General features: G+C 40.4%; 1 protein-coding gene across 3 annotated transcripts; it reads left to right on the forward strand.

The window, feature by feature from the left end:
- Nucleotides 1-604: 604 nt before the first annotated feature.
- PRIM1 (DNA primase subunit 1) lies at nucleotides 605-24,753 on the forward strand (the record flags this gene model as incomplete). Of its 3 annotated transcripts, XM_081249835.1 has the most annotated exons (13): nucleotides 605-756; nucleotides 1,423-1,580; nucleotides 8,632-8,738; nucleotides 8,809-8,882; nucleotides 10,021-10,157; nucleotides 10,784-10,842; nucleotides 11,855-11,964; nucleotides 12,461-12,552; nucleotides 12,722-12,863; nucleotides 15,551-15,620; nucleotides 16,055-16,143; nucleotides 22,081-22,179; nucleotides 23,736-24,753. In XM_081249835.1, the coding sequence occupies exons 1-13, from the start codon at nucleotides 654-656 to the stop codon at nucleotides 23,753-23,755; spliced, it is 1,260 nt and encodes a 419-aa protein (XP_081105961.1). In that variant the 5' UTR covers nucleotides 605-653. The 3 variants fall into 3 exon arrangements, with proteins under 3 accessions (XP_081105961.1, XP_081105960.1, XP_081105962.1); XM_081249834.1 differs by lacking the exon at nucleotides 23,736-24,753 and having other exon boundaries at nucleotides 22,081-22,214; XM_081249836.1 differs by lacking the exons at nucleotides 22,081-22,179; nucleotides 23,736-24,753 and adding an exon at nucleotides 16,716-16,990.
- Between the last annotated feature and the right edge of the window lie 1,597 nt (nucleotides 24,754-26,350).

A 26,350-nucleotide genomic window follows, 5' to 3' on the forward strand; every position in this document is an offset into this window, starting at 1 on the left:
GATGCAGGGGACACAGGTTCGTGCCCCAGTCTGGGAAGATCCCACATGCCGCGGAGCAACTAAGCCCGTGCGCCACAACTACTGAGCCCATGTACCACAACTACTGAAGCCTGCACGCGTAGAGACCATGCTCCACAACAAGAGAAGCCGCTGCAATGAGAAGCCCGCGCACCGCAACGAAGAGTAGCCCCCATTCTCACAACTAGAGAAAGCCCATGCGCAGCAACGAACACCCAAGTCAGCCAAAGATAAATAAAAATTTTTTTAATCTTAAAAAAGATATTGGTTAACATTGTTTAAATGTGTTGTTTCTAAAACAGTCATAAAGTTAGCAGAGAACATCTCTTTTACTCCATCTTAATAACCTAAATCTATATGCTCCAAGGCTCACCTTTCAGCAGAAAATATCCCTGGAATGGGCGCAGCCTCCTTCTGCCCACGTGAGCAGTGGACATAGTGTCGAAGCGGGCGGGCGGAGACCGCGGGAGCGCCTCCCACGCTCAGTCAGACCTCCAAATGGGAACTACAATTCCCAGTGGCCCCTGCAGAACGCCGGCCGCGGCCACGATGCGCCTGCGCAGTGGCGGGAGCTCCGGCTGTGTGGTTCCCGCCATTTCTCGCGGCAGCCCTCCCTGGGTTCAGTTCCGCGCTTCATGGAGGCCTTTGACCCCGCCGAGCTGCCCGAGCTGCTTAAGCTTTATTACCGGAGGCTCTTTCCCTACGCCCAGTACTATCGTTGGCTCAACTATGGCGGAGGTGATGGAGGCGGGGAGCGGGGTGGGTAGTGGGTTGGGAGGGGAACGTGAGGAGGTTTCAGGAGGGTACCTTGGAATGACAATATGAAGTGCCTCCTGTGCGCCAGGCGTTGTGCCGGGCACCGTCGTGCGTTATCTTGAGCCCTCCCCCTCACCTCTGAGGTGTAAATGGGCCGAGAGAGGTTGTAATGACCAGCCTACGCTACGCATTGTAAGGCAGAGCCGCTGCTCCTATCACTCCTTGGTCAGACTCAAGTGGTCGGACTCACTTTCGGTTTGGTGTTTAGCCAAGGGGGGTTACCGGGTCATAGCATGAAGCTGCAGAGGCGTGATCTGCTCAGGGACAGAGGGGCATCTCCTAAAAGAGGAGAGGTACTTAACTCTTCCCAGGAATTTACTAGTGCCCACCGAGGAAAGAGAGGTGGTATTATATATTGGAAATATTTCTGCATCTTTTTCCTCATTTTTACTTTTCCCTGTTAGATGCGGGATGGTAAACCCCTTCAAATTAGGAACTAGTTCTTGTCTTTTTTTTTTTTTTTTAACATGTAGGACAGTGCTGAGCACAGAGGACTCATTAAAAATATCTTATCATTGGTTAATGTTTTAATGCTCTGAGCTGGGTAATGTACCAAATTAACTTTTAAAGTGTACATTTATTTTGCAGTGGTAAAGAATTACTTTCAACACCGTGAATTTTCCTTCACATTGAAAGATGATATTTACATTCGTTACCAATCCTTCAACAACCAGAGTGATCTGGAAAAGGAGATGCAGAAAATGAATCCGTACAAGATTGATATAGGCGCGGTATATTCCCACAGAGTAAGAAATCGATTTTTTATGTAGAATGGATTGGTGCCCCTAGCATTTTGAGATAAATTTTTAGAGCTTATTTTAGTTGAAGAGCCACAAATTGTCCTTTGATGCTTTACATTACTGACTGGAAATTGTTTGGAAGTGAATTGGTTGTATTCTCACTAGGACAAAAAAAAAGAGTATCTGGCTAAAAGACTAGGAAGTCAGCGTGGTTGAGCACAGAGGGCATTGGAGAGAATAATTCTTGATTTCTCTATTTCTCTCACACCTGTATCTGTTTCACTAGGAAATCTCTTTAGCTCTACCATAATAATATCTAAAATCCAACCACTGCTACTAGTGGTGCTACCATCATCATCACCATCTCTAATCTAAATTACTGTAAAAACTTTCTAACACTTTGCTCCTGTAGACTCTAGACTCTATTCTCAACACAGCAGCCAGAAGGATCCTTTTAAAACAAGTAAGATTGTCATGATTCCTCTGCTCAAAACCATTCTCCAGTGGCTCCCCATTTCACTCCAAGTAAGAGCCCCTCTCTCCAGCTCAGTCACTCCTCACCTGCCACACTGGCCCGTGCTCAAGCAGTTTCCACTGCCTAGAACCCATTTCCCCAAATATCTTCTTGGTTCATTCCCTCACCTCCTTCAAGTCCTTACTCAGTGAGGCCTCTGCAGCCTGCCGTTCTTCCTACCCGCTCACCTCACTGATACATTCTAAGTGCCTAGAATACTGCTAGGCAGACAGTACACAGTAATTATCTGTTGAATGAATGAACATACCAAAATTTCCCTTCTTTCTCTCCTTAAAAATACACACATGGTGGGGAAAATATACACATGAAATAATAGCTTTTGTATGGAGCTTTTTCATGTGTTGTATAACTTGTTTTTCATAGCAATCCTCATTATTCTTTTTACAAAGGAGAACTTCGATAATTTGCCTTAGGTCACACAACTTCTAAATGAGGGAGGTGGGACCTGAATCCAGGTTTTCTGACTCTAAATCCCAGGGGAAGGGGAGAAGAAGAGGTAAGAGAAGGCAGGCAGGGAAAACGCTTTGGAACAGTTGACTCCTCTTCAGAGGTGGAGGTTAAAGCTGTAGGCTCTGTAGAAGGGTCAAGTTGTCACTCTGCTCCTTCTCCCTTGCACAGAAAGGGGGGGATAGTGTCATTTTTTTAATTGGACCAAGACAGAGGCATCTATACACCTTTTTTTTTTTTTTTTTGCAGTACGCGGGCCTCTCACTGTTGTGGCCTCTCCCATTGCAGAGCACAGGCTCTGGACGTGCAGGCTCAGCAGCCATGGCTCACGGGCCCAGCCGCTCCGCGGCATGTGGGATCTTCCCAGACCGGGGCAAGAACCCGTGTCCCCTGCATCAGCAGGCGGACTCCCAACCACTGCGCCACCAGGGAAGCCCCTATACACCTTTTTTGTGTGTTTTGTTTGTGATTTTTATCAGTTATATATGCATGTAGTTTACAGAATCAACTACTATTAATTAGGCTTTTTCTTTTTTAAGGTCTCCTACTTTTCCCCCTAGTTTTTGCTCCCCAGAGACAAGCATTTTCTTTTTGCTGATTGTTAAGGTATTTGCCTCCTTGTCTCTAAATAACATGATTATATTTCTTCTGTTTTTCCATTCTAAGCATTATCTACTGACCTTCCACTCTGGCAGATGAGAGTTTAGGGTTTTTTTAGTCTCACCCCCTACCCTCACCACACAGAGAACCTTCCTATTACCACATGCTCTTAGTATGTTTGTTAAAAATTAGGATTAGATCACTAATTCAACCCCAAACTGCTAATTATATAAATCTCCCAATGTACTCAGATCCATCAAGTATTTTGTCAGTTTCATCCTGAAGAAATTTCTCCTGCAGGCTTCTTAACTCCAATCTGGATTGATTCCTCTCTAAGCCTGACGGGTAAATATGATTTTTTTTTTTTTTTTTTTTTTGCTGTACGTGGGCCTCTCACTGTTGTGGCCTCTCCCGTTGCAGAGCACAGGCTCCAGATGCACAGGCTCAGCGGCCGTGGCTCATGGGCCCAGCCGCTCCGTGGCATGTGAGATCTTCCCAGACCGGGGCACAAACCGGTGTCCGCTGCATTGGCAGGCGGACTCTCAACCACTGTGCCACCAGGGAAGCCCCTAAATATGATCTTGTAATCACCCTGGTTTCCTTTCACCTCTCTCCTGTGATCCTTGTTGCCTAGATCCTATGTTCTCTTTTTGGTTTACTCCCTTGTTTTGGTGGAGCACATCCTCCAGGAGCTTCCAAAGAAAAGGTGCATGGAAGACAAAATATTTCATACCTTCAGTATCTGGAAAATGTCTTCATTCTATCTTTATGCTTAACTAATGATTGAGTTTGTAAATCATTTTCCCTCAGAATTTTGAAGACATTGCTACATTATCTTCCAGCTTCCATGTTAAGAAGACTAATGCCATTCTGATTCCTGTTCCATTGTGTTGGACCTGGAAGCTCTTAGGATTTTCTTTTTAAAAAAAAAAAAAAAAAAACATTTTTTATTTCTTTAAAGTTGTATCTATTTTATTTATTTTTGGCTGCATTGGGTCTTCGTTGCTGTGTGCGGGCTTTCTCTAGTTGTGGCAAGCGGGGTCTACTCTTCGTTGCGGGGCGCCGGCTTCTCATTGAGGTGGCTTCTCTTGTTGCAGAGCACGGGCTCTAGGCACATGGGCTTCAGTAGTTGTGGCTCGCGAGCTCTGGAGCGCAGGCTCAGTAGTTGTGACGCACGGGCTTAGTTGCTCCACGGCATGTGGGATCTTCCCGTACCAGGGCTGGAACACGTGTCCCCTGCATTGGCTGGCGGATTCTTAACCACTGCGCCACCAGGGAAGCCCCACTCTTAGGATTTTCTATCTATGCCCTCTGTCCCTAATGGTGTACCTTGGTGTACATCTTTTTTCATCTATTGTGCTAGATACCTGATGGACCCATATGATCATGAGCTCGTATCCTTCAATCCTGGGAAATTTTCCTTTTTTTTTTTTTTCTTTAATAGATCTTTATTGGAGTATAATTGCTTCACAATACTGTGTTAGTTTCTGTTGTACAAGAAAGTAAATCAGCCATATGCATACATATGTCCCCATATCCCCTCCCTCTTGAGCCTCCCTCTCCCACCCCTCTAGGTCATCGCAAAGCACCGAGCTGATCTCTCTGTGCTATGCTGCTGCTTCCCACTAGCTAACTATTTTACATTCGGTAGTGTATATATGTCAGTGCTACTCTCACTTTGCCCCAGCTTCCCCCTCCCACCCTGTGTCCTCAACTCCATTCTCTATGTCTGCATCTTTATTCCTGCCCTACAACTAGGTTCATCAGCACCATTTTTTTTTTTTTAGATTCCATATATATGCGTTAGCATATGGTATTTGTTTTTCTCTTTCTGACTTACTTCACTCTGTATGACAGACTCTAGGTCCATCCACCTGACTACAAATAACTCAATTTTGTTTCTTTTTATGACTGAGTAATATTCCATTTTGTATATGTGCCACATCTTCTTTATCCATTCATCTGTCGATGGACATTTAGGTTGGTTCCAAGTCCTGGCTATTGTAAACAGTGCTGCAGTGAACATTGTGGTACATGTCTCTTTTTTTTTTTTTTTTTTTTTTTGAGGTACGCAGGCCTCTCACTGTTGTGGCCTCCCCCATTGTGGAACACAGGCTCCGGATGCACAGGCTCAGCAGCCATGGCTCACAGGCCCAGCCGCTCTGCGGCACGTGGGATCTTCCCGGACCGGGGCACGAACCCGTGTCCCCTGCATCAGCAGGGAGACTCTCAACCACTGCGCCACCAGGGAAGCCCTTTCTTCCTATTTTTTAGTCTCCTTTTTCTCTACTTTCTGGGCAATTTCCTTAAAAGTTTTTAATTTCTGCTATTATATTTTCATTTCCAAGAACTTTTTTTAGTACATCCTGTACTTTTTTCATTGATACATCTTCTCTCACTGAGGATATCAATGATAGTTTTTAAAAATTTTTTCTGTTCCACAGGCTCTTTTCTCTAAAAGTGCATTTTTTCTGTTTTTTTCCACTCTTTCATATCAGAGGTTTTCCTCATATGTCTGGTAATTTCTTGCTTGTTGCTTCTATTTAAGAATAGAGTACTAAAAAGCTGATTGGAGACTCTATACATGGCTGAGATTTCTTTACTACAGAGTGATCTGGCTGGGCTGTTTTATTGGGGTGAATCTCTGATGTCAATTTCTCTAGATCTTTGCTAGAATGAAAACTCCAGTTGATCACTAATCTATTCCTAGAGCCTAATAACAGTGCCTGACACACTTGGACAGAGTTTTCAGAAAGGAATCTTCCCGTTTCCTGCCTGGGGTGTTAGTGGAAGGGTACAGAGGAGAGGGCTGCATCTCAGCATTCCCCATGTAAAGGTCTAATTAATCCTCTGAATATCTGTACAACACATCCTTCTTCAACTGTGCCTGTTGTCCCCTCCCCAGCCCAGAGACGCTCTGTTTTATGCTCTGCAGATAATAATTCAGGTATCTGGGCCTCCCTGGTGGCGCAGTGGTTGAGAGTCCGCCTGCCGATGCAGGGGATACGGGTTCGTGCCCCGGTCCGGGAGGATCCCATATGCCGCGGAGCGGCTGGGCCCGTGGGCCATGGCCGCTGAGCCTGCGCATCCGGAGCCTGTGCTCCGCAACGGGAGAGGCCACGGCAGTGAGAGGCCCGCGTATCGCAAAAAAAAAAATAATAATAATAATTCAGGTATCTTTGCCAGGGAAATGGAAGCACAGTCACCTAGCTCCACAGAGTAAGTGTAGCACTATGGGGAACTAACTGCTTCATAAGTAGATTTTAAATCAATCCTCTTGTTTTTAATCTCACCTCCAGAGATACCTGTTGTCACCTATTCCTGAGACTTTTGGGGATACTGAGGTGTAAATTGGGTTCCTTCTTATCCTTTACTGAGAGCTGAAGATTCAGTTTTTTGGTTCTCCTTATAAAAATTGTGGTATTGTCTCCTCTCTGGTTCTTTTTTTTTTTTCCCCCAGGACACCTCTTTATTGTGTTAGAAGAGGTTGGTTACAACAGTTTCTCTAGACATGGAAGGCAACACTGTCCCCAGACCCAGGGGGACCAGAAAATTTATAGCATCAGAGGGAAGCCAGGGCAGGAAGCCAGAGCCTACTGAGGACAGAGCTGGCCTTAAGACCAGAATATTTTCTTCCCCCTGCTCCTTACCTGAGCCCAGGGTTCTTGCCCCAGCTTCAGCTGCCAAGACATCATCCTTCACCCCAAGATCCTCCTAGCTACCACAATTCAACAAAGGTGCAGTTGGGGAACTTAAGGGTGGGAGTACAGGCTGTGCCCCTAGCCCTGAGGTATCCAGTGCCCATCCCTCAGCCAGCTGTGCCTCCTGGGGAGGGGCCTGGTCATGCAGGTCAGGCAGGGAAAGGGGCTGCTCGGGTCAGCACCAGGCCCCTCTCTGGTTCTTTTTTAAAAGACTTACACCAATGAACGTACTTACAAAACAGAAATACAGTCACAGGGACTTCACTGGCAGTCCAGTTGTTAAGACTCTGCACTTCCAACGCAGGGGATGAGGGTTTGATCCCTGGTCGGGGAACTAAGATTCCATATGCTGTGGGGCGCAGCCAGAAAAAAAAAGGAAATAGAGTCATAGATGTAGAAAACAAACTTACGGTTACCAGGGGGGAAAGGAGCGTGGAGGGATAAATTGGGAGATTGGAATTGACATATACGCACTACTACATATAAAATAGATAACTAATAAGGACCTACTATATAGCACAGGGAACTCTACTCAATACTCTGTAATGACCTATATAGGAAAAGAATCTAAAGAGTGGATAGGGACTTCCCTGGCGGCCCAGTGGTTAAGACTCTGCACTTCCACTGCAGGGGGCTCAAGTTCCATCCCTGGTCGGGGAACTAAGACCCCACATGCCAAAAAAAAGATAAAAAAGAGTGGATAGGGGCTTCCATGGTACGCAGTGGTTGAAAATCCACCTGACAGTGCAGGGGACACGGGTTCAATCCCTGGTCCGGGAAGATCCCACATGCCGTGGAGCAACTAAGCCTGTGTGCCACAACTACTGAGCCTGTGCTCTAGAGCCTGTGAGCCACAACTACTGAGCCCGCGAGCCGCAACTACTGAAGCCCACGCGCCTAGAGCCTGTGCTCCACAACTAGAGAAGCCACCACGATAAGAAGCCTGTGCACTGCAACGAAGAGTAGCCCCCGCTCACCACAGCTAGAGAAAGCCCTCACGCAGCAACGAAGACCCAACACAGCCAAAAATAAATAAATTAAATAAATAAAAATTTTTTTTAAAGTGGATATATGTATATGTAAAACTGATTGACTTTGCTGTACAGCAGAAACTAACACATTTTAAATCAACTATACTTCAGTAAGAATTAAAAAGTAAGTGAATGAATAAAAGACTTGTGCCTTTCTTTAAAAAAAAAAAAAACTTTTATTTGTGCACAGGTTTAGAGGAAGCCAAATTAGTATTTGTATTCAGTCCACCTTCTTTACCAGGTAGTCCATCGCCTCAAAGGAGATTACTTACAGCTTGAACCAGACTAATTGAGAGATCTTTTTGAATTATTGAAAATTTTCAAATACATTTCTATTACTTATATGTCCAGTAACAATTAAAGGTCCTTAAAATACCTTGCAGTAGGGCATTAATTATTTGTATGTACTTTTCCTTATCAGAAACCTAAAAACTCATTGTTATGATTTCTATTGATCAACAAATGTTTATTATACAATGTCATATATATCAATTATATCTCAATAGAACTAGAAAAAAATATGGTAATATGTATTTATCTCATCTTGTTTTAAGTAGATGAAAGTTACACTGTCATCAGTTCTGGATGTACAGGATCGAGTCAGTGAGCTTCAGCTGACATAGACTTGGCATTATATGGTTTCTTTACTTCTCTTTGGCCACTTTTACTGTGTAGGTAGAAAATAAGCATATCTGGCAGCATGGCAGCTCTTATAGAAACTGATTGTTATTCTGTACTTGTAGCCCAATCAACACAATACAGTGAAGCTGGGAGCTTTCCAGGCTCAGGAAAAAGAACTGGTGTTTGACATTGACATGACAGACTACGATGATGTGAGGAGATGTTGTAGGTGAGTTCCACATGTTTTGATGGTAGGTGGGTGGTATCACTGACAATGAGTAATGATGATTCTACTCCAGTTCTGCAGACATATGTTCTAAGTGCTGGACCCTCATGACGATGGCCATACACATCATTGACCGAGCATTGAAGGGCAAGTATTAACAGTATCTGAGTGGGGTCAAACGCGAGAATCTGTTTTCCTCTGAATATTAACCTATCTACACCATTTTATAGTCAAATGTCATAAATTCCTAACATGTTTCTTTGAAACATATGGTAGGGAAAATAAAAGATTAGAATAAAGTTGTAGTTAAAACTTTGATAAAGCTATTGATCAAATCATTTAATTTTTTTCCCAATTCAATCATCTATTGAGCAACTCTTGCAAGCTAGGTACTGTGCTAGATGAGGGAACTATGAAAGATAATAATTCTTACCTCAGGTAGGTTATGCAGTCTAAGGAGGAAACAAGAAAATTCAGGATTACATATGCATTAATATGCACGGGATGCTATGGGGATATGGAACAGCAGGAGTGCATACAGGAATGGGAAGAGATTAGATGAGAAAAGGCTTCCTAGAAGAGGTGATGATGAGGATGATAATGATAATAATAATAGCTAACTCTTATATAGGGGGCTTATGATGTACCAGGCACTATTCCAAACACTTTAAATTTATTAACTCTCTTAATATCCCTAGACTGGGTCTTTAGAGATAAATGGCAGTTGGTCAGGGAGAGAAATGGAAGTACTGGGGCATGAAGACATTCTTAGCAGAGAGACCAGGATAGGTAAAGAACTGAAGGCAAGAGCATGGGGGGCATGGGAAACTATTGGGTTGGCCAAAAAGTTCATTCAGAGTTTTCTGTAAGAGGTTACAAACGACCCGAACGAACTTTTTGGCCAACCCAATACAAATAACGTACAGTTGACCCTTGAACAACATGGGTTTGAACAGCGCATGTCCACTTATACAGATTTTTTTTCAATAGTAAATTCTACAGTACTATATGATCTGTAGTTGGTTAAATCTGCAGATGTAGAACCGTAAACACAGAGGAACTGATGCAGAGGAACTGTTTCTATGGAGGGCCCACTATAAGTTATACATGGATTTTCAACTGGGGAGCGCTGGCTCCCCAATCCCCACTTTGTTCAAGGGTCAGCTGTAATATAGTTAAGATGAGTACCTGTGGGTAAGAGGTTAAAAAAATGATGCTAAAGAAGTAAGCAAGAACCAGGAATTCATAGATTTGTTTTAAAACCTATTTTTTCTCCCCTCCTCAGAGGACTTTGGATTTAAACATCGTCTCTGGGTATATTCTGGAAGGAGAGGTGTTCATTGCTGGGTCTGTGATGAATCAGTTAGAAAACTGTCCTCTGCAGTACGTTCTGGGATAGTTGAATATTTGAGTGTTGTAAAGGTAAGGTCTTCTTAATGATATTTACATTTCTTTGTTTGCTAGATATTACCAAGCCTGGTATGTTTAGTAACAAAATTAAACTATCTTTTAAGAATTTGTATTTCAGAGTAGATGATTTTACCAGTAGATCAATTAAAGTCATAGTAGCTATGGGCTTCCCTGGTGGCGCAGTGGTTGAGAGTCTGCCTGCCGATACAGGGGACACGGGTTCGTGCCCCGGTCCAGGAAGATCCCACATGCCGCAGAGCGGCTGGGCCCGTGAGCCATGGCCACTGAGCCTGCGCGTCCGGAGCCTGTGCTCCGCAACGGGAGAGGCCACAACAGTGAGAGGCCCACGTACCGGAAAAAAAAAAAATCATTGTAGCTACATTTTTTAAGATGATTCATATTTTGCTGTTAAGCATCCTCCTTTGTGGCATAAGGAAGATTAGTTTACTTTTCTGGTTCAAGTATGTCAAGTAAAGTTAACCCAGAAAGTTACATGTATTGAGACTATATAAAATGGCATCCAAGGTTCTATACTTTGACAGAATTTACTCAATATCTTTAGAACACGTTAAAGAAAGTTTTAATTATTTATGTTACATAATATACACAAAGTGTTTTTTTGATGGTTTGTTTTTCAGGGTGGTCAAGATGTTAAAAAGAAAGTTCACCTAAGTGAAAAAATTCATCCTTTTGTCAGGTCTGTTGGAAAAGACTCCATAAAGTTTAAGTTGTGTCTGATTTACCTGCATGTGCTTTTAGAATTACCTGATTAATTTTCTCTGCTGGGGTAGCATTTTACAATAATAATAGCTAGAGTTAATTGAGTGTCTATTTTATATGCTCCAGTATTCATGATAGGTGCTTCACAAATATTCTCATTGGTCTTCACAACGACCTCATTAGATACATGATGGTATCTCCATTTACAGATGAGAGAAGTGAGATTTGGAGAGATTGTATAATTTGCTTGGCTTCACACAAGTAATTATTAAATTCAGGATTCATGTCCTGGTCTGCTTGATTCCACTGAATTCACTACTTCTCCAAGATAATGGAAAGAGGATTTGCATTAGGAGTAAGAATCCCTATTCTACCAGTTTAATACAACCTTGATAAATATTAGAGCCTCTGTTTCTTATCAGTATAGGGAGAACAATGTCTGCTCCATCTATCTCACAGAGTTGTGGCAAAGATAAAATGAAACAGTAGAGGGACTTCTCTGGCGGTCCAGTGGTTAAGACTCTGCGCTTCCACTGCAGGGGGCGCAGGTAAATAAATAAACAGTATATGTGAAGTCTGTTTTCAAACTGCTAAGCACTATATAAGTGTTGAGATGTTAAAGCAAGCAATTCAGAGTAGAAACTATAGACTGTGTCCCACATCCTACTACTGATGTATTATTATGCTGTCCTAACTTGGTTGCTTTCCACCCTTGTTACATACTAATGATGCTATTACCTTCTAAATTGTGGAGTTTAAAAAGTAAACATTTCTTGAATATCTAGTCTAAACCAAGTACTATGCTAGGTTCTTTCCCCTCAGAGTGTCTCATTTAACTCTTATAATCCTGTGAAGAGATGTAATTCCAGTTTTACCTAGTTAAGTTTTAGAAGTTCAGTGAAAATAAGTACTAGCCTTCCAAGTGGACAAAAGCCATGTGGCATATGTGTTGCTAATAGTGTTGGGCTTTGTTATTGTTACTCCTACAGAAAATCTATAAACATAATAAAAAAATACTTTGAAGACTATGCCTTGGTCGATCAAGATGTTCTTGAGAATAAAGAAAGCTGGGATAAGATTTTAGCCCTTGTTCCTGAAAATATCCTTTCCCAAGACCATTTCTATGTGAGCTACTTGTATTGATGTATGATATTATAAATGTGTTCTGCCTACATATTCTCATATGCTTATAAGTCTAATGTTTTTACACAAAACATCTCCTGTGTTTCTGCGTTTTTTAATTTCTAGTCTGGAATACAATAAGAAGAGAGGCTGTTTTGTAAATAAATTTCCTCATTTTGGAAGTTGATCCTCCTAAAATTAATGACTACTTAAAGGATGTGGGATCATCCTCAAAATATGTACAGACCAGGGACCAGTTTTACCTTAAACTTTACAGTTATTTTGGCATTCTTTTTTATATCTAATGTAGTTTAACAGGGGAATTTCTCTAAGGATATGTGTTTAATATTTGCATTTTAGAAAACAATAATTACTTTCTATGTGAACTTTAGATATCCTTGTGGTAATACATACTGAAAATAAGTTGTTCATTGATGTGCCCTAAATGAGTGTGTTCCTTAATGACCCATCACCAATGCATGATGAACTTCAACAAAGCTTCCAAAAGCATCACAATTCACTTCAGCGCTGGGAGCATTTGAAGAAAGCAGCCAGCAGATGTCAGGTATATTCCATTGAAATCTGTATTACAAATACAATAATGCAGTTTTTAATTAAATTCTGATTGTTTTGCCTACTAAGTTAAAGATGGTTGAAGATCACTTTTTAACCACTTTAAAGAAATCCTCAAAAATTCCTACTGATCCTCATGCTGGATTTGCATCTGCTTTTAGAATAACAGCAAAAATGACAAATGTGGACCCTGGCTGGAGTGGGAGATCATGCTCCAGTACTGTTTTCCACGACTGGATATCAATGTTAGCAAAGGAATCAATCATTTACTGAAGAGCCCTTTTAGTGTTCATCCTAAAACAGGTACTATGTAAAGAAAGTAAGGAAAATAAAAGAAAAATCAAAGTTATTTTTTGTTTTAGAAAGCATATCACTGGGTGTGAATATCTGAAATAGTAAAGGTTGAAGAATTGTTCTGTCAGCTAATGCCCGCGTTCACTGACTTTTCAATTGTTGATTAGTAGCTGCCTGATGAGTTTCCACTATGTAAATAATTTTTAGTTGGGTTTCTGAGGTTTATTGTTAGAAGTAGAGTTGGAGAGGAACTTAGAAATCACAGAACAGTAGCTCTCATTGTACAGATGAGAAAACAATGGCCCAAGAGGTTAAAGTGACTTGTCCACAGTCTTAAAACAAATTGTGGGGAATACCCTGGTGGTCCAGTGGTTAGGACTTGTTGCTGTCACTCATGGGGCCTGGGTTCGATCCCTGGTCAGGGAACTAAGATCCTGCAAGCCTCGCAGCGCAGCCAGCAACAGACGTATTGTGTCAGAGCTAGTAATAGAGTTCAGTTCTTAAAACTCAAAGTTCCATGCTTTTTCCACTATGCTGCCTCCCTCAGTTCTTTTTCAATAGATTTAGCTTTCCTCTTTCACATTTCTCTTAGATAAGATTTGATGGACTGAAACTGACTTTAAAATAAATATGGCAGTGGCTATATTGGAATAAACTTTGCCCCATCCAAACGGGACACAATTAAAGAAGTATCTAGTCCTTTTTAGTGTCAACAATCCAACTCTGCCATTTGCTATGGGATGTTAAGCAAATTACTCTTGGTTTTAGCATTTGTAAAATGGAGATAATAATAGTACCTACCTCAGTGGGTTATGGTGAAGATCTAAAATACAAAGTGCTTAGAAAAGCATCTGTTGGGGCTTCCCTGGTGGCGCAGTGGTTGAGAGTCTGCCTGCTAATGCAGGGGACACGGGTTCGTGCCCCAGTCCGGGAAGATCCCACATGCCGCGGAGCGACTAGGCCCGTGAGCCACAACTACTGAGCCTGCGCGTCTGGAGCCTTTGCTCCGCAACGAGAGAGGCCGCGATAGTGAGAGGCCCGCGCACCGCGATGAAGAGTGGCCCCCGCTTGCCACAACTAGAGAAAGCCCTCGCACAGAAATGAAGACCCAACACAGCCATAAATAAATAAATAGATAGATACATAGATAGATAGATAGTCAAGCATTTGAAGCCCTTAAAAAAAAAGAAAAGTGTCTGTCGTATATTCAGTACTCCCAAATTGGGACTTCCCTGGTGGTCCAGTGGCTAAGACTCCACGCTCCCAATGTAGGGGACCTGGGTTTGATCCCTGGTCAGGGAACTAGATCCCACATGCCACAACTAAGAGTCCACATACTGCAACTAAAGATCCCGCATGCCATAACGAAGATCGAAGATCCCACGTGCTGCAACTAAGACCCGGTGCAGCCAAATAAATAAATGATTTTTAAAATTAATTAATTTATTATTTTTTTAACATCTTTATTGGAGTATAATTGCTTTACAATGGTGTGTTAGTTTCTGCTTTATAACAAAGTGAATCAGCTATACATATACATATATCCCCATATCTCCTCCCTCTTGCATCTCCCTCCCATCCTCCCTATCCCACCCCTCTAGGTGGTCACAAAGCACGAGCTGATCTCCCTGTGCTATGTGGCTACTTCCCACTAGCTATCTATTTTACCTTTGGTAGTGTATGTATGTCCTGGCCACTCTCACTTCATCCTAGCTTACCCTTCCCCCTCCCCGTGTCCTCAAGTCCATTCTCTACATCTGCGTCTAAAAATATGGAACGCTTCACGAATTTGCGTATCATCCTTGTGCAGGGGCTATGCTAATCTCTCTATCGTTCCAATTTTAGTATATGTGCTGCCAAAGCACGCACTAAATTTACTTACTTTATTTATTTTTGGTTGCATTGGGTCTTCGTTGCTGCACGTGGCTTTCTCTAGTTGCGGCGAGCAGAGGCTACTCTTCGGTGCATGGGCTTCTCATTGCGGTGGCTTCCCTTGCAGACCATGGGCTCTAGGTGCGGGGGCTTTAGTAGTTGTGGCACACAGGCTCAGTAGTTGTGGCTCGTGGGCTCTAGAGCGCAGGCTCAGTAGTTGTGGCACATGGGCTTAGTTGCTCCACGGCATATGGGATCTTCCTGGAGCAGGGCTCGAACCCGTGTCCCCTGCACTGACAGGAGGATTCTTAACCACTGTGCCACCAGGGAAGTCCCATAAATAATTTTTTTTAAATACTCCCAAGTTGCCTTGTTTCCTTTAATAATCTACAGTGACTCTGTAGTGTATACATTTATACAGCCCCTTTTCAGACCTGCCAACACATAGGTGTCTTTTCAATTTCAGCAAATAACTCAAGGTAATGAAATGAACTATTTCCATCTATTCTATTCCATTTTGAGGACTCTAAATTTGAGACTGTTGTACTTAAATATAGGAGGATTTAGGGAAGAGGAAGATAGAAATAAAAGTAGAAATAACAGCAACTAGGTAATAGCTCAACAGTCTTTCACATCTATTTTTTGGTGTTTTGTTAAGAGAAATATAAGGCACACCTAATGTGCCTAAATACTGTTCTTAACAGATGAGTCTAACCCTCTTTCTAAGTCTTAGATTAAAATTTTAGCCAAAAATAACTCATAGGAGACAGTTTATAATGATCTGTATTCCAAAGTCTTCAGTTTATAACTTTTGGTTCTCACAGGTCGCATTTCTGTGCCTATTGATTTACAGAAAGTGGATCAGTTTGATCCATTTACTGTTCCAACCATAAGGTATGTTCCAGATCACTGATCACTCCTTTTTTGTTTCTAATTGTTGTTCTAAATGTGACGTATGTTGGATTAGATCCCTTCAAGAGAGGCAGCTTCTCTGAGGCTGTATGATGATGCCCTAGCAGAGCAACATTTCCTAATGAGTTCCATAGAACACAAGTTTTTCAGCTGCTATTATGCAAAAAAGGAGTTCAAATAAGTTTGGGAAATGCTGACTTAAGCAGATTAAAAGTTCTTTACTGCAAAATTTCCTGGTCTTTAATATGCTAATGTGCTTGGAAAACTCCAAGAAGAGATTATGGTTTTTAGAATATCCCAAATTTAGTTGGCCACATAATTTTTTCACAGAAAATCTTGTGAGATTCATGTGCTTTCATACACTGGGTAATGTTGACCAAGAACCAACTTTAAAAATCTTATTCTACTATCTGTAGTTCCATTTGCCATGAATTGGATGTTATTTCTACTAAAGAAGAAGAAAAAGAGAACGGAGCTGAATCTGATATCAAACATAGAACCAGAGGTAGGTTAATATATTGAAGTCTCACTTTAACATAATCTTTCTATATAGACATCTTTCTATGACTCCAGTAATTAACTCGCCTTGGATTCAGACCAGAATAGATCAATGTTTATCCTGAAACCAGCTCAGTAACAAATAATATTATAGCAATGTTTCTGCCCCTCATCAATTGCCCAAATGGTGCTGTTGAATCCAATTTGAGTCAACAAATATTCACAAGTAACATCTGAATGCTAGGATCTGTATTGTAAGATTAAATTGTCAGTTGGTTTTGATAGTTGTTTGACTCTCACAGTCTTTTTTTTTTTTTTAAACAGCAGGTTCTTATTAGTTATTCATTTTATACATATTAGTGTATATATGTTAATCCCAATCTCCCAATTCATCCCACCACCACCACCACCCCCCGCCACTTCCCCCGCTTGGTGTCCATACGTTTGTTCTCTACATCTGTGTCTCTGTTTCTGCCCTGCACACCAGTTCATCTGTACCATTTTTCTAGGTTCCACATATATGCATTAATATACGATATTTGTTTTTCTCTTTCTGACTTACTTCACTCTGTATGAGAGTCTTTAGATCCATCCACGTCTCTACAAATGACCCAATTCCGTTTCTTTTATGGCTGAGTAATATTCCATTGTATATATGTACCATGTCTTTATTCATTCATCTGTCGATGGGCATTTAGGTTGCTTCCATGACCTGGCTATTGTAAATAGTGCTGCAATGAACATTGGGGTGCATGTGTCTTTTTGAATTATGGTTTTCTCTGGGTATATGCCCAGTAGTGAATCTCACAGTCTTATATTCAACAACTATTTATTTAACAACTACTATATATGCAATATTTTGTTCTCTACTTTGTTTTTATATCTAGATGAGTGTTCTGTTAAATACATATCTAAACTGTGATTGAATTGTATATTCAAGAATTTGAAGGAGCTGGGAATATAAAACTTCCTGTTAGTGAAAGTCATATATTCTTATACCAATACCCAAGAGACACTATAGCAGTAGAGTCCAAGAGCACTTTCTGTGATGATGCAAATGTTATGCATGGCCCAAATGGTAATCACTAGCCATATGTGGCTTTTGAGCACTTGAAATGTGAGAAACTGGATTTTTAATTTCATTTAACTTTAATTTAAATAGCCTCATGTGGCTGGTGACTACTGTAATGGGCAGTGCAGATCTCTCATCTCTGACCTTTTTAGTCAAATGTTGCTACCCTTCTTTCAGAATCCAAGTTCGAATATCACTTCATATATTCTAGCTCTAACATAATACGTAAACAGGTACCTTCCACCATCATTATTTGTAAATGGTTACAAGCATTCTGTTTAAAATATTGGAAAAAAGTCTCCAACATAAATAAACTGGATAATAATAAACTGGAAAAAAGAACTCAGGGAAAATAGACAATGCAAGGAACAAAGTAAACCTTTTTTAAAAAAACCAATATCTGGTCTTCCCTAGTGGAGTGGTGGTTAAGAATCCTCCTGCCAGTGCAGGGGACGTGGGTTCGAGCCCTGGTCCGGGAAGATCCCACATGCCACGGAGCAACTAAGCCCCTGCACCACAGCTACTGAGCCTGTGCTCTAGAGCCTGCAGGCCATGGCTGCTGAGCCTGCGGGCCACATCTATTGAAACCTGCACACCTAGGGCCCTGCGCACCTAGGGCCCATGCACAACAACAAAGACCCAACACAACCAAAAACAAAAATAAATAAAATAAATAAATTTATATTAAAAAGAAAAAAGATATCCTCAGAGAATAAGAGAAGATAGTGTATCCATGAAACAAGACCAGAATGCTATGAAAAAGAAACACTCAGAGAACAAGAAAGAGGTCTTAAAAATCAAAAAAATCACCATTTGAATAAAAAATTCAATGGAAGAGCTGGAAGAGAAAAGTTGAGATTTCCCAGAAAGTAATACAAAAAAGACAAGTCAGCTTTTTTAAGGAGGAAAAAGATAAAATTAAAGACTGGTTCAGGAGGTCTAATATCTGACAGAAAAAGAATAAATAAAACAGGGAGGAAAAAATTGTCAAAATTATATAGGACAACATCCCAGAAATGAGCCCTTTGTTGAAAGGGCTCAGCATAATAAGAATGATGTGCCTACACCAAGGCACATCATCTTGAAATTTAACACTGAGAATTAGGAGAAGATCTTAAGAGCTTTCAGACCCCTTCCTACTATCCCTCCCCAACAAAAAAGCCATAAAGCTAGGAAGAATGGCCTTAGATTTCTAAATAACAATGGAAGTATTCATTTTTAGAAGTGAATGCTAGGAAAGAAAAAAGTAGTTGCTATTCAAGAAGATGGGGAGGTCAGAATTAGGGCAGGAGGCTGCTATTTTTTCCACTGTAAACCTGTTAGGACTATTTTACTTTTTTTAACCAAGTGCATATATTCCGTAACACAACTTTTTAAATTTAATATTATCTCTTTGTGGACGTCTTTCTCCTTTGTTCAGAGGTTTTAAGCAAGCAAGTTTTGGCTCCCTATAACGAGAAGCTTTGTAATAAATACAAGTGTTCAAACATAAACTGCACTGCCTATCATTTCAAGTATTCATAAAGTATTCAGTAAATCAGGGATGCTCTAGAGGTAGTGGGAGGCTGGAATAGGTGATATGTAAGTTCCTTATTTTTTCTTTAGTTTCTGTGATTCTAAGCTTTGTCCATTTTCAGATTAGTACCATTTGCTCCTTCCCTTCTACTTCGCAAATCCTGGAATGTTCTCCACTCTCCTCTCTATCTAATTAAATCTTTTTTCTGAGACCTAGTTCATAGCCACCTCAGTCAACTTTGATTGGTCAACTCTTTTTTTCTTTTTTTTTTTAAATTTATTTATTTATTTATTTTTGGCTGTGTTGGGTCTTCGTTGCTGCGTGTGGTGTTTCTCTAGCTGCGGCGAGCAGGGGCTACTCTTCGTAGGGGTGCACAGGCTTCTCATTGCGGTGGTTTCTCTTGTTGCGGAGCACAGGCTCTAGGCGCGTGGGCTTCAGTAGTTGTGGCACGCGGGTTCAGTAGTTGTGGCGCACAGGCTTTGTTGCTCCGCAGCATGAGGGATGTTCCTGGACCAGGGCTTGAACCCATGTCCCCTGCATTGGCAGGTGGATTCTCAACCACTGCGCCCCCAGGGAAGCCCTGGTCAATTCTTTGGACTCATAATTATCCATATGCCTGTTTGGCCTTTAATTATATATTGTTTTCTATCACAACATATAGGAGTTATTTTTCCAGTTCATTCCAAAACTTCTTGAGGGAATTTCCTGGCAGTCCAGTGGTTAGGACTCCGAGCCTCCACTGGGCCCTGGGTTCCATCCCTGGTCGGGGAACTAAGATCCTGCAAGCCACACCGCATGGCCCAAATAAATAAATAAATAAAAATTTAAAAATAAAAACTTCTTGAGACCAAGTAGTATGGCTTATACTTTTTTATAATTTAGCATAGTACTCAATATATTGTATAATAGGCAGTTGTAAATATTTGTTTAATTTGTGAGTATTTGTTTAATAATTATATGGAGAGCTTATATATTCCACAATGGTGAAACAAATATAGAGGTCTTCATCCAAGGAGCTTACAATCTTGAATTAAAGTTTCAAAGTACAATGTGGTTGAACCCAAACTAAATTGTTTCTTTGGTATAAGTTTATTTATCTTAAGAAAATTTATATATTAAAAATTTAGAACAAAATTATAATTTACTTTCATAATTGCCACAAGTATTCATCCTTAATACTCTCATCAAGATTCCTTTTCCAGGGGCTTCCCTGGTGGCGCAGTGGTTGGGAGCCTGCCTGCCGATGCAGGGGATGCGGGTTCGTGCCCCGGTCTGGGAAGATCCCACATGCCGCTGAGCGGCTGGGCCCGTGAGCCATGGTCGCTGAGCCTGCACGTCCGGAGCCTGTGCTCCGCAACGGGAGAGGCCACAACAGTGAGAGGCCCGCGTACCACAAAAATAAATAAATTAATTTAAATTAAAAAAAAGGGCTTCCCTGGTGGCGCAGTGGTTGAGAGTCCGCCTGCCGATGCAGGGGACACGGGTTCGTGCCCCAGTCTGGGAAGATCCCACATGCTGCGGAGTGGCTGGGCCCGTGAGCCATGGCCGCTGAGCCTGCGCGTCCGGAGCCTGTGCTCCGCTACGGGAGAGGCCACAACAGTGAGAGGCCCGCACACCGCAAAAAAAAAAAAAAAAAAAAAAAAGATTCCTTTTCCAGTCCCAAGTAAGTCAGATAACATTTACTAAAAAAATTTTTAAGTATAGTTTCTTTTTTTTGTTTTAAGATTTTTTGTTTGTTTGTTTAATTTTTTGGCCACATGCCATGCGGGATCTTAGTTCCCCGACCAGGCATCGAACCTACACTACCTGCAGTGGAAGCGTGGAGTCTTAACCACTGGACCAAGGGTGAAGTCCCTAGTTTCTTTTTTTTACTCTTTCCAGTAAACTATTATGAGGACTCTTAATTCCATGCAGACAAAATCCAAATCTCATTTTGACCTCTATTAGATTTTTGCCTCCTTTGGGTATTAATTATAGATTGTTTAATTAAATGGATGATTAAGATTCTGTATTCAAAATTTTATGTACATTTTTAAGACTGTTTTATAGATCAAAGAATACCTGTACCTAATGCATGTGACTATCAACTTCTGATTGCTTTCAGAAGGCATGGCCCTGACTTCACATTTTTAATGTTTTGCTCTGTTGGTAAAGCTATTTATTATTGAAGCCACAATTTCTAAAGAAAGGAATGTTTGATGGGACTTAACACATAGCAGTAGATGATGCTATGACTGCTAGAGTAGATGTGTACACGTGGTTTGGATGTTTTAGAGCAGCACTGTCTAATACATTAGCCACATGTGGCTATTAGCCACAGATTTTTTTTAATTTTAATTAATTTAAACTTAAAAACTGATCATCGATTCAATTGGAGAACTTTTAAGTATGTTTGGAAAAACTAGTTATATGAGTTTTTTATCTATATATTTTATAATTTAAATCTAGATCAAGTATTTCCAATGATAATATAGTATCTAAATTGAGATGTGGGCTTCCCTGGTGGTGCAGTGGTTGAGAATCTGCCTGCCAATGCAGGGGACATGGGTTCGAGCCCTGGTCTGGGAAGATCCCACATGCCGCGGAGCAGCTAGCCCCGTGAGCCACAATTACTGAGCCTGCGCGTCTGGAGCCTGTGCTCCGCAACTAGAGAGGCCGCGATAGTGAGAGGCCCGCACACCGCGATGAGGAGTGGTCCCCACTTGCCGCAACTAGAGAAAGCCCTCGCACATAAATGAAGACCCAACACAGCCATAAATAAATAAATAAAATTAAAAAAAAAAAAAGCAAAAGAAATCTGAATGAAGTATGGTCTTAAATTGAGATGTACTTTAAGTACAAAATACTAGATTTCAAAGACAGTGTGAAAGAATGTAAAATATTTCAATCTATATCACATGTTGAAATGATATTTTAGATATAATGGGTTAAATAAAATATATTATTAAAATTAATTTCACCTTTTAATATGGCTACTAGAATGTTTTAAATTACACATTTCTACATTTCTTATTATATTTCTTTTTCTTTTTTTTTTTTTTTTTTTTGTGGTACGCGGGCCTCTCACTGTTGTGGCCTCTCCCGTTGCGGAGCACAGGCTCCGGACGCACATGCTCAGCGGCCATGGCTCATGGGCCCAGCCGCTCTGCGGCATGTGGGATCTTCCCGGACCGGGGCACGAACCCGTGTCCCCTGCATCGGCAGGCGGACTCTCAATCACTGTGCCACCAGGGAAGCCCTCTTATTATATTTCTATTGGACAGCGCTATTCTACAGAATTTTTACAAGAGACTTATACCTTCATGTTATTCTTGCTGCCAAAATGCTAATTATAATTCATGGTCTTCATAATTTAGATTACAAGAAGACCAGTCTAGCTCCTTTTGTAAAAGTTTTTGAGCAGTTTCTTGAAAACCTGGATAAATCTCGAAAAGGAGAACTTCTCAAGAAGAGTGGTAAGATTCTATACCTTTCCCTTATGGCTATTTAGGTCTTAGTACAGGTAGTTTAAAACATCCAGCAAGTGAACAATTTTTAGAGCTGTAATCTTTCCCCTCTCAAAAAAATTTACTAGTTTATCTCACTATCCTTAGTGTTTTGAAAACTGAGGTCCCTTAATTCAATTCAGCACATACTCATTTTAACACCTTCTATGTGTCAGGTACTATGAGGGAAAAAAAAATGAATTATACAAAGATGAATTCCACATCATGGCTCCCCTGCCCTTAAGGAGTACTAACTGGTACAAAACAAAGAAGTACAAAATGCTAAGAGATCTCATCTGACTGAGAGAACTTGAGAAGATTTTATATGAAAATGGTGGTTTTTGAACTCTTTTTCAGTGAGCTGCTGTACGAATTCTAATCCCCAATGCTAATATATCATACCTTGAGGTATGAGTAGGATTTCCACAAGCAGAGATTTGATGAGGTAAAGGTACAGGAGTGGAGAAAGGAGACAGGTTGTTCATTCTTGAAGGAACAGCAGGAACAAAGGCATAGAAGCAGGAAGGCATCAAGTCACTCTAGAGGCCATCAAGTAGTACAGCTTATCTGGTAAAAGATGCGTCAGGAAGTGATGGGAGAGAAATCCAAAGAAGCAGACTGAAGCCAGAGTATAGATGGCCTCTAATTCCAGTCTTGGGAGTTTGAGCTTAATTCAGATGGGACAGGGAAGCTATTAAAGGTTTTTGAGAAAGGGAGTGCCATGATTTGTAGTTTTATCTATAATAGAAAGATAAATCTAGCAACAGTATATTTGGGGAGAAGCAGGGGATAGACTAGAGCCCAAGAGATCGATTGAGCTATTAGTATTAGGACAGTAGAATTGGAGATCTCCAAAAAGTACAAATACTGGAGCCATCCTTGAAACTTGGTAATGATTTTTTGGAAGTTGAAAGATCTAAGTAAAAGTGTCACAGAAGCCAAGGGAAAGGAGAGTTTCAAGGAGGTTATCAAGCGTCAAATGCAGTAGGGAACTGATAAACTCCTGTTGGATATAAGAGCGAGAAGGAGGTGCTAGGAGGATAGCAGTGTCAAAGGAAGAATTCTTTGAATAGGAGACGCCTGAGCATATGTGTAAGCCAAAAGGAAAAAAACCAACAGTGAATATTCAAGAGATTGATGGATACCATAGAAAACTGGCAGTGTTATAAAAATACAAACTCCCTTTCCACTTCATTTTTTAATAAAATGTGTGGTGGTTAAAAAGTAGTGCCTACGATAATGCTCTACTCATAGTAGCCACTCAAATATGTGCTTGTTGAATGAACAGTGATGACTCTGAACTTGGAAAGCCTCAATGAAGCTGCCATTCCAACTGGTCATATTAAGTCCTTTGTATTCTTGTTCTGTACTAGCTCAGCCTATAATGTGGGCTTCAGCAAATGTGAAAGCAAATCTTTATGCATGATGTGAATTTAATGGAAGTATTAAGCAAATCAGGATGTGAAATAAATGGGCTTTGTTTTGTTTTCCTTTACTATCCTTGATAAAAATTTGTTCTATTTTAGATTTACAAAAAGACTTCTGAAGATAACAACTCCCTTTTTACCAATGTGGATATCTTCTCCCTTCAACCAAGAATCAAATACTTCAAGAGCCATTTAATAAATATAGCAGAACTGTGTATGTGTCTTAATGCTCAAAGCAAAATTTTCTTTTCTTGAAAAATAATTATGTTGAAAAGATTCCTGAGACCACCAAAGGAGAATATTCAGGTTCCTGGAAGGAGCAGTAATGGGAGGATATAAGTGGATTGCAGATTAATTTGTAAAATTTAATATTATAATTCTAAGATTTCTGATATAGGTACTCACTTCTACCAGTTGCCATATATAGAGGTAAGTGAGCAGTAATATGCCCAAGACTTTGATGTCAGTTCACTAGATTCAGCCTCCATATTTCTAGGTGAATGAGCGTTTTGTTCTTAAGTCTTAGACACTTAAGTCAATTATACCTGGAGTGTGTATTCAGTCACTCCCTAATTTTGCTTACTGATATTTTTATTGGTCAGGCCACACCCCGCTGCTTGTCTTTTAAAGAATCATTTTAAAATGAGTATCTACACCTACTAAAACTTTAGTTTTAGTTTTTAGAAAAAATAACCAACTTCACCAGCATAAAACCTTTTGTACTTGTCAAAACACTTGGACTCTCTATATCTCCAGACACTTAAATTTAATTTTAAAGGTTTCATTTCTTCTGTATTTGATTTTGTGTGATAGATTCTGAAGTGTCAGATTTCTTTTGCCTGGTTTTACAACCAACCTAACAAAACAGTCATTCTGGTTTACATTCTGTCTTTTGAGAAACACTGAGAAGCAAGCTATCAGGCTGGTGCTTTCCGTGAGTTATGAAAAATTTCCTTCCTTTGCACTACCTATAACATTGTTTTCTCCATTGCCACAGTCCTTTTTTTTTCTGATTCATATAAAACAGATTCTATAATACAGTTAACACACTGAAATGCCTTTCTTTCTCTTTTCTAATTTTTTAAGAAAAAATATTAAAGACTTGTGTAAAATTCCTCATCTGAGCTTCTGTTTACTATGTGTTGTTCAGTCTTTTTGGAAAACAGTGACTGGTCCAATTAAAACTCCTGAATACAAAATTACTAAAGACTTGGGACTCCTCTGGTGGTCCAGTGGCTGACTCTGCGCTCCCAATGTAGGGGACCCTAGTTCGATCCCTGTTCAGGGAACTGGATGCCACATACTGCAACTACGAGTTCGCAGACCCAGCGCAGCCAAGTAAATAAAATTTTTTTTTCAATTACTAAAGACTCATTAATCCATCTTAGAATGAGTAGAAAGACTGATATTATGCTTTCAGCAAGAGATGTTTTAGGCTTCCAATATGTCTAGCATTAAAACATTTTAATGCTTTAATATTAGAGCCCTTGATAAAAGCCGGTATAATTGCCCATAAAATAAATTATAGAATATATTGTGCTTGTGTAAAAGAGCGTTTGGTTCTTGAAGACGACAGATATAAAGACTTGACTTCCCTAGCTGATTTGCCTTCTCATCCATATATGAGAATTGTAGAAACAAAGAGCACAGAACTGGTTTCCATCTGCAAACTTGCCCAGTTTATAAAGAAACCCAAAGAAAGAAAATATGTCCTTCCTTAGCTAATCATTAACAGAGTTAGAAAAGTCAGTGGGCTTGCTGGGAAAGAAAGGGGAATGGTCAAAATGTAGTTTTGTTTGTCTAAGGAGATGGTTGGCTATTGCTGGCCCTTCTGAAGGTAAATGGACTGCATTGACAAGTCTCCCAGATCACTATTAGGTAGAAATTCTATTAACAATTTTAACACTTTTTAAGTAATGTACGTAATTTAATCTTCCTAACGATCCTATGAAGCAGCTACTATTATCCCCATTTCATAGATAAGGAAACTGAGGCATATATGTGTTAATTAAATTGCCGAAGGCCGCCATTAGGTAACCTAGCTGAGATTCAAACAAAGGAGTCTGGCTTCAAAATCCATGTTCTTATTCACTCCATAATATTGCCACTCCTATCTAAAGACAATTTCAGAAATTTTCATTCCTGGTAAACTCCACTATCTCATTTAATCCTAATTCACTAATCCTAATCCTCACTTCACTATGGTAAAATATCAGAAATTTTAAAGTAGCTTTCAAAGCATTGCTTATCTTAAAAGGCAGCCAACCATTGTCTTAAAGCCACTAGCTCAAATAGTGTTAGCTGGTTTAGGTAATGTATGTGTTGAGTCCTTTTGGAGAAAGGATATGGGAGCCAGGATCCCTAGCCTTTTCATTAACAAAACACTGTTACATTCTACTTTTCAAAAATCCTACTGTATAAAGCGTGGGATCCTGGGCCTCTAGAACGGATGAGTTTCAGGATATAATGTCCAAAACAGAAGCAAAAAGAATTGTATATGTGCCTATGTTCTTTTTTCTGAATAGGGGAATTTACACCTTTATAATAATGTCTAAATTATGTATTCCAAAAATAAAATTGAGGATTAACCTAGGCCACAGCTATCTTCCAATGGTGTGAATACAATCTCTGTGGCATTCAGCATTACTTAACACCATATTTTCCTGAATTATCTGAGAAAAGGAAGTCAGAAAGTAGCAGTAATACTGCTGTGG

Source organism: Mesoplodon bidens (assembly GCF_964165515.1).
Source record: "Mesoplodon bidens genome assembly, chromosome: 11".
NCBI classification, from domain to species: domain Eukaryota; kingdom Metazoa; phylum Chordata; class Mammalia; order Artiodactyla; family Ziphiidae; genus Mesoplodon; species Mesoplodon bidens.